This window comes from Geotrypetes seraphini, chromosome 16, assembly GCF_902459505.1.
Source record: "Geotrypetes seraphini chromosome 16, aGeoSer1.1, whole genome shotgun sequence".
NCBI lineage: Eukaryota > Metazoa > Chordata > Amphibia > Gymnophiona > Dermophiidae > Geotrypetes > Geotrypetes seraphini.
In genome coordinates, this window is record NC_047099.1 from 18,121,864 (window position 1) to 18,135,761 (window position 13,898).

The following is a 13,898-nucleotide window of genomic DNA, read 5'->3' on the forward strand; positions in this document are numbered from 1 at the left end:
GTAATATGAGATTTTTCTTCCCGTTTTTTAAGCAAATTAGCTAGTAAGTGCCCACATTTATTACTCTCGGCAAAATAAGATGCAGATTGTTGGAATACCGCATTAGAGGCTTTGTTGCTCAAAATGGAGTTGTATCGAAAGCGAGACTTATTCAGGCGAAGTAAAAGATCAGTGTCACAAGGATTTTGTTGGTGCTGAGTTTCAAAACTACGAATTTCATCTTCTAGCAGTCGTTGATCCTCTTTCAGTTGTTTATGTTTGTGAGCCGTATGGTTGATTATGACCCCTCGAATGAAGGCTTTAAAAGCGTCCCAGCAACAGGACCAAGAAGTTTGATCAGGGGTGTTGAATTGGAAGTATTCTTGGATTTGAGCCCTTATCAACTCTCGAAATTCCTCATCTTGTAAAAGGGCATTATTAAAACGCCATTGTCGTGATGTCTGGGGTCGTCTAACACATTTGAGTTGTAGAGTGATAGCAGCATGGTCGGATACAGTGATCGGCGTGATAGAAGACTCAATGCCTGTGGAGCACAAGGACTCATTTACTAAAAAGAAGTCGATCCTCGAGTACGATGAATGTGGAGGTGAAAAGAAAGTAAAGGCCAGCTCGTCCGCGTGTAGATGTCTCCATACGTCCGTCAATTTCAGGTCTGTGATGAGGTCTTGTAGGGCATACCATGCTCTTGATTTTTTATACTTACAGCTGGATTTTCTATCCAAGTTGGGATTTAATACCAGATTGAAATCACCGGCAACAATCATATTTGCTTTGACTTCATCTAGGAGCAATTCAGTAACTGAGTGGAAGAAATCCGGACGGTCCAGATTCGGGCCATATATATTAAACAAGCAATATTGTTCACCTGCACAATAAAGCGTGACTTTGACCCATCGGCCATTGAGGTCAGTGGAGGAGGAAATGACGGAAATGTTATTAGTATTCCTAATCAGAGTGATTACACCTCCTTTCCTATCAATAGCTGGAGAGTAAAATGGAGGTAAGGACCAAGGGAGATGAACTTTAGCCGAGGCAGCATCATCTAGATGAGACTCCTGTAGCATTATAACATCAGGTTTATAATTGTCAAGATATGTTAAGATTTTTTTTAGTTTAATTTTGTTGTTAAGCCCCTTTGCATTTAAGGATATGATATTAAGGGACATGGAAAAGAAAGAAGGCAGCTGGCAGGCGCCATTGTGCAAAGGTACCAGAAAGCCAGTGAAACCAGACAGTTAAGTAATACCAAGTGTGCAATATATGACATATCAGTGAATTACTTGAGACAAAATTTTGAACAAGAACCAGGAAAGAACACCATGAATGAACAAGGGTGACAAAACGGTCACCTCTATAAAACAACTGTGAGAGTGTGTCTGAGAGAGCCAGAGGGCCAGTGAATCCCCGAACTCCCCTATCAACAGTAAGATACAACCCACAAACATATTTATAATCATTCAAAGCACAGATAAGAACTGACAGAACTTACATTACTTCAAAAACAGAAGTATGGTGAAAGAAGCCATAAAAGAGACAGCAGAAACATGTGATCCTGGCATACAAATGTTCAGACCTGATTAATCGGAGTGGGAGACTGTAGTTCAATAAATGAAGCCAGCTCGTCCGGATTGAGAAAGTCTTTAGTAGTGTTGTTCAGTGTCACCCTCATGCGAGCCGGGTAGAACATACCAAATCTGGCATTGAGTGACTTCAGCTGAGGTCTGTATGAGAGAAGCAATTTCCTTCGACGGGCAGTGGATTTACTAAGGTCAGGTACGAACATGATGGTGGCACCCTCATGCTTGATCGGAGCCCTTATTTTAGCTCTCTGCATAATATCCAGGACATGTTGATACCTTAGCAGTTTGAGAACCACAGGTCTGGGTCGGCGGTCTCCCGCAGTGGTAGAGGAGGGAACTCTGTGGGCACGCTCAATTTCAAATTCACGTTGAAAAGAGAGATCAAGAAGCTGAGGAATCAGGGTTTCAAGGGTTTTAATCAACTCACCATCTCTGCCATTCTCCGGGAGCCCCAGAATACGAATATTGCACCTTCGGGACCTATCATTGCTATCTTCCAGGTCCCTTTCCAGTGCAGAGATGCGAGTGGTATGCCTCCGAATCTCAGCCATTTGCAACGTGGTCGCCTCCATCTTGTTTTCTAGCGTGCCCACTCTTGATTGTAGTTGATTAAATTCCACTGTCATGTTCGTTAGCTTTTCGTTGATTTCATCGGTACTGGCCTTAGTATCAGCAGCAAGTTCCTTCAGCTCCCGTAGTTCAGCCAAAATCTCGCGATTAAATTCTTCAGAGGAGGGAGGCAGCGGCGCTTTGGACGGAGAGAGCGGCTCAGGTTTGTGCCGCTTGCTAACTTTTTTGTCTGCCATCGGGCCGGCGAAAGTTATTTATATGTTGTCTGTGTCTCTTCAGCAATCGAAATCCGTGCTTTGAAGCCGGTTTGGCGTCGATTCAGCAGGGCAGTCTGTGGGGATTAATCAAAGCAGCGCGGGAGCTCAGGAATCACGCCGCCATCGCGCTCAAGCTCGGGAACGCCCCCCTGACTGTTGTATTCTTAGTTGATGCCTTGTACTTAGGGTTTGCCGTGGTGTATTATTGCTCTTTTGGCACGGTTGCCTTTTGTTGTGTTCTGTGTTTTTTCTTAATTTGCTCAATAAAATATATTTTAAAAAAAAATTGCTTTGAATATTGACCAGTTAAATTTTTCCCTATCCTAAATTCACTCATGTTGCCATTTACTTTGTATACTCCTAAATTTAGAAGTTGAGTGAAATTCTGAGTACAAATTTAGTAAAATTTCAGAAAGGGCAGTCAATTGAAGAGCATAATTCTGAAAATTATGAGTCTTTTTTTTCTTTTCTATTTTTTTATTTCTTACAATAAATTTTTTTATTGATGCAAAAAATAAATATGCGGTAATCACCAATTGCAAATTTAGGAATATAGCTAATACAAATAACATCTAAAGTCTATGCGGTTTACAAAAGGTTAGCAAAATAAATCTAAATGATAAATGAGAATCCCGAAAATTAGAGCCCCGAACTTAAGAATACCAAAATTTTGAGAACGAAGAAGTTTTTTTAGTTTTCTAAATTGAAAATAAGAAGCTGAAGAGAGAAACAAAAGACTTCCAATGCAAATGAGTTTCGTGGAGGTCCCACCCCATTAGTCTTTGGAAAAGCATCTTTGACACATGTGCAGAGCTGGCAGGGGAAGATGAGCGAAAGGACAAGCTTCAAAGCATTCTCCTGCTACTCAGTTCTTCGGGGCAGGAAGACTTTTTTCTCTTTTTTAAAAATGAGCACAGATATTGTGCACAATACCTGTTCCCATTAAAAAACAAGTCATGCAGGTCCCTTGACAATGGCCCCCTAATGATGGCCCCTGAAAAGAAAGAGAGACAGGAGGGATTCCCACTCCCTCTTGCCTCGGATACCCAGACTCCCCCACTCCTGACCCCCCATGAAGATCGTGGCCACCCAAACTCCCCACTCCTGACCCTCCCTCTATGAAGATCATGGCCATCTGTTCTCCCGAGTCCCCACATGAAGATTGTGGCCACTCTGGACCCCCTCCCCCCAACTCCTGACTCACCACAAGGACTGTCAGTAGGAGGGATGCTCACTCCATCCTGCCTTGGAACCCAGTCTCCCCCAATGCTCCATAACCTGCCCCATACCTTATATAGTAGAAGACAGCAGGGAGGGGCCTTAAGCATTTGAGCCAATCAGGTCCATAGGCCCTTCTCAGTGCATCCCAGGATGCACCAGGAAGGGGAAGGCCTGACATTTTGGAGAGGCAGGTCTACTGACAGTAGGGATTAGGCATTTCTTCTGCTGTCTTCTTCTATACAAGGTACGGGGATGGGTCAGGGGTTAGGGGGGCCTGGGGGCTGGGGGGCCAAGGCATAGAATGTATGTGGGGGGGGGGGTCAGGAGTAGCTATGATCTTCACAGGTGGGAGGTTCAGGATTATGTATGTGGAGTTCGGATGGCCACAATCCTCATTGGGGGGGAATATCTGGAGTGTAGGGGAGTCCTGGTTTCTGTGGTAGGAGGAAGTGGGCATCTGTCCTGCCTCTCCTTTTTTTCAGGGGCTGTCATGGCTGACAAGAGAGGCGCATGGCAGACATGCCTATGCGATGTTAGGACATCAATCATAGTGCTTATTTTAATATTAATGACCTCATTTTAATACAGTTCTTGGAGGAGGGTTATGCTGGTTGTCGGGGCTGCCAGCTGTCGAGATAAGATAGGACGCACACCCCTTGAAGGCGAGGATGTGCCACTGCCACACACTTTGTGAACGCTCTTGGAGCCGTTTAGAGTCCAAGGGGTAGGACCTTGTACTGGAGGCATCTGTTTTGGCTTTAGAAGCGACGATGCCTCCTGTGGGCATGGGCACGTGAGTGTATGCATCATGTAAGTCCAGGGATACTAGCCAATACTCGGGCTGTAACAGGGCCAAGACTGTACCCAGAGAGTGCCTCTGGACCTTGTGTATGCACCTGTTGAGCTTGCAGAGATCCAGGATCGAGCGTTGTCCTTGTTCATGGGGACGTGGGGGTTCCTGGAGTAGAAACCCCTTGGTGATCTCCTCTGTTCGTCACCGCCTCTATTGATTCTGCCGAAGCAGGTCCTCTCCTTGCTGCAGGAATATTGGGTCATCAGATGGAGGGTGCCGCGTCCACTCGGGGGGGGAGGGGGGGGCGGGAGTGGAGATGAATTCGGAATCCCTGCTTGATGATGCTGAGGGCCCACTGGTAGATGGTGATCCTGGGCCAAGCCTTCGCAGACAATCTGATCCTGATAGGCCGGAGGGTGGTCAAGGTTCTGTTTTTGTTTTGGGTAGAGGGCTGCCCTTGGATGCCCCTGCCCCTCGGGCGGTGCTTGTTTGCGTAGCAGTTATGTTACTGTTGCGAGCGCTGGGGTACAGACTGCTGCCAGTGTGGACTGGCTCGGTAGTGAGCTGGAGTCCCTATTTTATTTTATTTATTTATTTTCTCCCACTGGCCTCCTGATAAAGCCGTATCTGGAACTGGAGCGCAGCAATTCGTGCGCTCAGCATTGCGCCCTCGAAGGTCTTTTTCCCCGTGGAATCCAGGGTTTTTCAGGTCCTTCCCTGATGGGGCGTTGGAGGGAGGGGTCGTGCTGCCCTGTTTCTCTTAAGCGCCAAGGCTACCGCAATGTCCATGTATGGCTGCTGCGGGTTGTCGAATCTCTGGGCTGGAAAGATCTGGTACTTCAATCCCAGTCTCCTTGATTCTGGTTGCCCTGAAGAGGGAGTCAGCCAAATCTTGTCTCTGCAGTCCAGGAGGTTCTTGTGGACTGGAATCGCCACTGCCTGCGTGAAGTACTGGTACTGGTAGTTCAGGCCTTGTAATACTCTGTCTTGGGTAATTGTTGTCCACCCACATGGATCTTGAGAAAGGCTGTGAGTTTCTGGAGGGACTTGGGGTGAGTCCTTGTTTGTGGGTTTTCTTTTCTTTTTTTTTTTTGGTTAATTATTTATTTATTTATTTTTGTGGGTGGTGACTCGGGGCGTGGCTGGAGGCTGGTGTGCTGCTTGTTCCTCCGTTGCTTGGGTGCATGGCATGCCGCGCCATGGCGCGCATGGCATGGCATGCCGCGCCATGTTGTTGTGCGTGGCTCCCTCTAAAGGGGGCATTGTGGGGAGTGTTGCCTGCTGAGAGAGGAGTGGGTCAGCAGGAGGATTAACTGTTGCTGCTGGTCCCACCCTTGGTGGTTCGCAGGTTCATATGCTGCTCCACTTGACTGGTTGGGTGGCTCCATGTACCCCACCGACATTCTCTGTCCTTCTTGAGAGGGGGGGAGAGTCTGCAGAGAGGGGGCAGGATGCACCCCTTCATCTGTGCCAGTGCTCCTGACTGCGTTTTCCACTGTGCCTGGAGGCAGAGAAAGAGGAGTGATAATGCCTCTTGAGTGGGCTTCTCCTGCTGTACTGCCTAATGTATATTAAACAGTACAGCGCTGCATATGCCTTTCAGTGCTATAGAAATCATAAATAGTAGCAGAGTCCCTCATGCTGGCTGGAAAAGCACTGTCTGCCTAGGCATCTGAAGTGCAGTGAACTGCTCTTTAGGCTGAGGAGTTTCAAACCCCCACCTTTGGAGAGGCGTGGTCTGACATGCCATATCATTGATGATATCAGCACCATGCTGTGAAAGGCAGACTCCTCAATCCCGACATGAGAGGGGGATGGGGTGGGAGAGGTGTGAACTGCAGACTCTGCAAGACCCCAAGAGGGAAAGAAGCATCGAGTTGGTTTTGGTTTTTTTTTTTTCAGCATGTCCTTTACAAGCTGAACTCTGGGGCAGCATGTCTCCTGCTGGTGGGAGAGGTCTGCAGGTCCCCTCCAAGGGAAAGAAGCATGAGAGTTTCTTTCTCCTTAAATTCAGATTGGGAGGAGGGTTGGGCAGAGCCCTCGGGGCTGCAAAAGATTATCAGAGGTTTTCCCAAAAACAAGCAGATAAGACTTACCTTTGGGGCTGGAGGGGGTACACCGATCGGCTCCCTGCAGAGGCTGGCTGTATGCGGCAGCATGTAGTCTGGAGGGCGAAAACCCCAATCTGCTGATTGCAGAGGCTGGCTTTATGCGGCAGCATGCAAAAACTCCGGGGGAGATCTCTCAATCTGGAGGGCGAAAACCCCGATCTGCTGACCACAGAGACTGGCTTTACGCGGCAGTATGCAGTGACTCCTGGAGAGATCTCTCGGTCTGGTGAGACTTCTATCGGCTGCCCTGCAGAAGCTGGCTGTATGCGGCAAAATGCAGGGACTCCAGGAGATATTTCTCTACCAGGCTGAGTGCAGGCGGGGGGATTAGCTGAGCAGGGCATCCTGGGGGCTCCTTGCCGCTGTAGCTTGTGGATCCCCCGCTGCTGCATTCCGATGAGGATGGCTGCTGGAGGAAGATTCTCGGGCCTCACTTCTCTTCATGAAGTCTCTCAGTGCCCTCTTCCTTAGCTTGCGTGCACATGGTGACATGTGCGCACAATGCAAGCAACACGGTAACCTCGAGCGCCGGATCCAATCAGTGGGCGCACAATTCATGAGGATCCAGTATATTCATCCTTCTCCTGCATCCCAGTCATTTCTTTAGATGATTCAGGCATCTTCACGGTGAGTCGAAAGTTGTAATGGAGAGCTGTAGAAAATCTGACCGATGGGAACGGGCGGAAACTAAAGACTGGGGATTAGGGGGAAGCAGGGGGAAATGGGTAGTGCTCGGGCATGCCCAGTGGGGCCCGGGCACTGCACGTGCTCAGAGAGAAAAAAAAAAAAATTTCTCTGAGCTATTGGAGAGCTTATCCGCAAATTGGGAGCTGTTGGGACAACACCCATATTTGGCTGACTCATCCTGCTTGTCCTAGGAGAACCTGGGTTAACAGTAAAATTACCCATCTTAATCAGTAGCCCATGTGAATGACCTTCCTACCTAAATAATTGTATATGAGAGGGAAGGAGATGTAAAGAATAGAAATATTAATCTATTTAAATTAGCCCTCTAAAATAACTCCATAATACAACCCTGTATGATCTCTTGTTCTGAAGTGTTGGTTAAGAGTGTTTTTTCCAGTCCCAAGGTCAAAGTGTCCTTCATCACTGGGGAAGAACAGTTACGGCAAAAATATGTACAGAGTTGACATTGTCTCTCATGAATTTGCTGAAGGAACATATTATTATGTGAATTAACAACTATATTTCCAGTTCACAAGAGACCTGTGAAATGTTTCATAAGTGATATTATTTTAAATGTTCTTATTTGTCCCCTGTAATTGCAGTGCCAAGGAAGAAAGGATGAGACTACTTATATCAGTTGCTTGAAATGCATGTCCATTTGGATTAGGAGAAGAATCCCTGGTTTCACAGCAGTCTGTGATTAAGAATTTTTTTTTAAAAGATGCCTTCTATAGTTTTCTGCTCACTATACCTGTAACTGGTATATCATTCAAGACTATTAGATGATAAAACTGTGATTGCAGTCTTCTTAAAGTGGAATGGTTCTGTGTGTTGTATTATTGATTTTGAGTGAGGTCTTTTTGTTGCTTTCTGTAGAAAATCCAGGCACTCAAATCAAGAAACTCAGGACAATTTGTTTTCCTGGATGGCATATACCTGAAATCTATCTTAAGAGAGGTGACTTGCTCTTAGGTGGGATAATCCAGATGTCTGATAGGACCATCCTTCGTTCAGCACCTTCTTTTACAGAGTTTTCTACATATCATACGTGTTTAAGGTAAGTGGTTTTATGACTTGACTTGTGTCTCACTGGGTAACATTTTATGCTTTTTTTTTCATTAGGAGAATTTTAGGAAGCTTTTGTCTCAATGTGACCTGAGATAGACATAGAAGCATAGAAACATAGAAAAATGACGGCAGAAAAGGGCCACGGCCCATCCAGTCTGCCCACACCAAAGACCCACCCCTATCTACCTCCATGAAGAGATCCGACATGCCAATCCATAAACTGAACATGACATTTAAACAAAAATCACTGTTTGCCATATTAAATTTCCTAAGATACTGCTTACGTATTTTGAAGGGGATATTATTGGGATAGACATGCTTAATACTGGTGGGAGATAGTTTCTTAAAATAGTTTCTAATACAGTAATTGCCTAGGTTTCTTCTTCAGGTGGGCTAGATGGATGTTGTTCCACATTTGGTTTCTGTAAAGTGTTTAAGTCAGTAAGAATAATAAAAAATTATGATAACAATCATAATAAATACTTTGTACAAATATACACTTTTATGAATACTCATATAGAGCTGGTGTAAATGTCCAAACCTTAACTTTAGGCTAGATCTCAGTCACTTATTCTAGATTTTTATGAAGATAGGCTGAACATAGGCTCCTTTTAACATGCTTTAACTTGACACACTCTTACAACTACCCCCTCTATTAGAGCAATTCTATAAAGAAAAGTAGGTATGTAATCTCATCTAAGGAATACTTCTATACTAGGAATATATACGAGGGGCAACTGAAAAGTTCTCAGCCCAACTAACAAAATTGGAGCAGTCTCCATCAAGGACTATACACTTTGTTCAGCAATTTTCCACTTTTTTTGTTCCAAATTTTTCCAACAGGAACCTCTGCCTAAAGGGAAGCTACTGTGGTTCAGTGGTTAAAGGTACTTCTTCTATCTTCCACAGATCAGAGGTTCAAACTCCTCCCCCCCCCCCCCCCCCCAATATCTTAACAGCTTCTTTGCACTCTGCCCTTTCCAGGGTCCAGAAGAAAACTTATTTTTACCCTGAAATGGCTTTAATTTCCTAATATAATCTCACATGGCTCAGTGATTAAAGGCACGAATTTATCTACTACAGGTCATGGATTCGAATCCCTAGTATGGTCAGATATCCCTTAGATATATTCCAATTTTTTTAGTGATAATCTACCATCTAGGTACATATTGATGATATCAAGATTATGCATATTTGAATATGTCCACTTGCATTTAAGAGTAGGATTTCTCTTCTTATTTTCTTAAACTTTGGGAATTAGATTTAGTATGCAATACAGTTTGTCATGTGCTTTCCTTGAGAATGTTTTATTAAACTTAATTTTACATTATTATCAAAGAGGAGTCCTCTTTACTCCAAAACATAGATATATATGGGGTTTTTTTTTCTTGTGCTTTGATTGAGGAATAAAGAGGCCAAAAGAGGAACTGAACAAGTGTTGAAGGTACATGTTTGAAATTTATCCTAGAGAAATGACTGCTTATGAATCAAGAGGATATAAGCTTGGCTTTTGAATTAGCATGTGGTTTAATATCTGAGTGTGTGCGGTGCAGTGGTTAGTGCTATAGGCTAAGATGAGAACAGGCTTGGGAGGGCTTCGATGGTTAAAATGGACTGGAGTGAGCTTTGTTGGAGACTCCAGTAGGTAGAACTTAAGCCCACTACTGAGCAGGGCTCTGGGTTTCTTGCCCAGAAATATCTAAGAAAGAAGACCAATTAAATTAATTTATGGAGTTGGGCAGACTGGATGGACCATTCAGGTCTTTATCTGCAGTCATTGACTATGTTACTCTTTTTACTCTGCAGTTGTGGGTTCAAACCCTTCACTGCTCTTCGTGACCTTGGGCAAGTCACTTAATCCCCTTGAGCCCACCAGGACAGAATGGAAAAATGATAAATTAGCCAAATGTAAAACCACTTAGGATATAAGTTGTATATAAATAATTAAAAGATAAATTAAAAAATATATAATAGTGGTGCTTCTGTAAAATTGGGCTGCATTTTGCATACAATTTTAATGTAAAAAAACAGCATAAAATTGCTTTTCTAATGATGTCATAACATTTAAATGCAATAATGTTATAGATGTTGTGAAGATGTCTATGCGATGCTACAAGGCAATTCTATACAACACGCCTAACTATATAAACATACCTAAATATGATGAGCATGATTCTCTATTGTGCTTAAGAGAATCACGCTGAGCATTGTTCTCCTGGACATCTAAACGATACCTAACATTTAGACGTCCTTTACAGAATTTGCCCCTAAGTGCATAACCCTCAATGGAGACTGTCCCAACTTTGTTGGTTGAGCTGAGAACTTGTCAATAGCCCCTTGTAGGTGTATATGTTTGGTCATGAGCACTTATGACAGCCATAGAGGAGGAGAAATGTATGTACAGGAGATATACTGTATTCTTAAGTTATGGTGTTCTACAAGGTAACAATCCAATAAAAGGCAAGGGAGGCGTCTATTCAACCAATGGGATAATCTTTATTCATGAAAATATTTTTGTGCCTAGCTATAGTCCCAACTAGGATCCGAGTTTCGGTGTGGTGAAAATGTCTTCATCAGGGGACACGTGCTGTAGCAGGTAAAGCTCAAAGCTTAGGGAGAGGTTTGGCCAGTAGGAAAAAGGAGGTATTGATGCCTCTGTATAAGACTCATTAATTATATTGTGTATAATTCTAGAGGTCGCACCTTCAAAAAGATATAAAAAGGATGGAGTCGGTCCAGTGGAAGGCTACTAAAATGGTGTGTGGTCTTCATGATAAGGCGTATGGGAACAGACGTAAAGATCTCAATCTGTATACTTTGGAGGAAAGTTGGGAGAGGGGAGATAGGATAGAGTCATTTAAATACCTACATAATATAAATGTGAATGAGTCATTCAATTGAAAGGAAACTTTGCAATGGGAGGGCATAGGACAGGGGTGTCCACTATTTTTGGGCTTGCGAGCTACTTTTAAAATGACCAAGTCAAAATGATCTACCAACAATAAAATTTAAAAAAAACCATAAAGCACACTGAAAGGCAGAGAAAATGTTAATTATCAATCATATTTCGGGGTTTTATCAAAGAGGTAAAGGCAGATGACTCTATGCAATGTCACCTCAGTAACAATCATACAAAAATAGACAAATATACCCCCTCCGGGATAGCAGTTTTTGGCACAGGGAGCTGCGCTGAATACCCCGCGCTGCACTCGACGCTCATAGTCTCCCTGCACTAAAAACCGCTATTGCGATTTAGTAAAAGGGAGCCATAGTGCAAAATATAGACAGCAGATATAAATTCTTAAAACTGATACATTTTGATCACTAAATTGAAAATAAAATCAATTTTCCTACCTTTGTTGTCTGGTGATTTCATGAGTCTCTGGTTGCACTTCCTTCTAACTGTGCATCCAATATTTCTTCCCTTCTTTCAGCGTCCTGTATGCTTCGTCTCCTCCAGACCTCATTTCATTCCCCAGCCAAGATCTCTGTCCTTCCATGAGTCCAACTTTTACTTTCCCCAGTCCATTCTCTCCCCTAACTTTTTTTCTTTCTCCCTGCCTCCTTCTTTCTCTCTCTCTACATGCCCCCTTTCTTTCTGTCTTCCTACTTTCTTTGTTTCCCTGTCCCCCTTCTTTCTTTCTCCCTGCCCTCCCCCAAGCCACTAGATTTGCCACCGCCGCCACAATCGGGGAACAGGCCTCCAAGCCACCGCCACTCCAAGCTCTCCCTGCAGAAGCATCGCGCTGACCAGCATTCCTCTCCCCGATGTCAATTCTGACATCAGAGAGGAAGTTTCGGGCCAACCAGGCAGCAATTGGCTGGCCCAGAACTTCCTCTCCGACGTCAGAATTGAGGTCGGAGAGCGGAATACTGGTCGGTCTGATGCTTCTGAAGGAGATCTTGGGGAGATGGTGGGGGATGTTGGGTAGAAGAAGGCTGATCGGCCCGGTAGATCAGGACGGCAACATCTACCGGTCGATAACGATTGACTTATTGGGCACTCCTGGTGTAGGATGAAGTTAAACATATTGGGCACCCTGGCATAGGATGAAGTTAAGAGTTGATAGGCTCCAGAGTAATCTGAGGAAATACTTTTTTAAAGAAAGGGTGGTAGATGCATGGAACAGTCTCCCGGAAGAGGTGCTGGAAACAGAGATTGTGTCTGAATTCAAGAGGGCCTGGGATAGGCATGTGGGATCTCTCAGAGAGAAAAAGAGATAATGGTTACTGCATATGGGCAGACTAGATGGACCATTTGGCCTTTATCTGCCATCGTGTTTCTATGTTTCTGTTTCTAGATAGGGAAGGACCTCATACACCCAGACACTAATAAGTGCTTGTGTCTTGATTGAACAAAATTTGCTTTAATCTTCACTTAAAAAATATTCTGCATATCAATTGAAACTTCAACAAAAAGAAAATACTTAGCTTATTCATTAAATCAACAGGTCAGATAGATCTCTTTGTTGGACTTATTAGTGTCTGAGTGTATGAAGTCCTTGCCTGTCTGTAATGAATATACAAATAATATATATCATATGAGTTTTTTGGTCTCTGTCAATTTTTGATTAATTTGAGTAGAAACAAGTTTCTTCACTTGGATTCATTGAATATACAGTATATTAAACATATAATATCTTTGCTCATAGACATCATCTCCGATACTATCGACATCTCTTTGCTTTTTATTATGCCGTTGAGGAGATCAACCAAAATCCTGAGATATTACCCAACATCACCCTGGGCTTCCATATAACTGACTCGTGCACTGTGGGAATTATTTCTCTGTGTGGAGCTGTGATTATCTTATCAGGGCAAGAGGACACTATTGCTGGATACAGTTGTCACCAGCAGGGCCAGCTGGCTGGTGTCATTGGAAGCTTTTCTTCAGAGACTTCAGATGCAATATCCAAACTTACAAGCGTCTATAGATACCCACAGGTACAAGAACCTCTGGAGTTTGCTGTATCTGTGTCTGCTTTGTGCTGTCTGTGTTTTTCAGTCCTGCATTAATGCAGGTAATTTTTGGTCAGATAATTTGCAGAAACTGTGATAGTTGCAGAGATTTACCATCTTGGCTTAGAATGATTAAAATCCCCCTAGAGCTCTTACAGGACACATTTTGTGGTGAATACTAAATTGAAGTTTGCTAAGAATGAAACAAAGAACATGACAGCAGAAAAAGACTATCTGGTCTGTTCATCCAAGTAGCATCAAAAGAATATGGAACGGATTTGCTGATAATTTTCCCCATAAACACAGTATCTGGCTCCTTTAAATTCAGGGTGGGCAGGGTAGGTCCTTTTACCCCATTGTATATATGGAGAAATAGCTGCAACATTCTCTAGGAAATTAATTGATGCTTGTTGTCTTACATTGAACTACCTTACAATATTTCCGTATTTTTGAGTCATCTTTGAAGTCATACTTCTTGTGGCATAGTAAGGAGGGTGGGCGATGGCACGCCCAGGATGCTGTCTTAGTCGGAAAACTGGCACCTCTTCTTTCTCTCCCCCCAGTGATGGGAGCTCAGGGTGCTGGAACAGTCATGGGTCTGCAGTTCACCTGCATGCAGCCAATGGCTTTGCTGGCCCTCTCCCCTAAACTT

The 13,898-nt window shown here is 43.9% G+C and overlaps 1 protein-coding gene across 1 annotated transcript in view; it reads left to right on the plus strand.

Annotated features, from left to right (window-relative positions):
• The first annotated feature begins 4,398 nt into the window (after window positions 1–4,398).
• LOC117349761 (vomeronasal type-2 receptor 26-like) overlaps window positions 4,399–13,898 on the plus strand; it is a 52,189-nt gene continuing 42,689 nt past the window's right edge. The window contains exons 1-2 of the mRNA XM_033923352.1: window positions 4,399–4,421; window positions 12,940–13,231. Coding sequence (XP_033779243.1) covers window positions 4,399–4,421; window positions 12,940–13,231 — 315 coding nt within the window. The remainder of the gene's footprint in view (window positions 4,422–12,939; window positions 13,232–13,898) is intronic.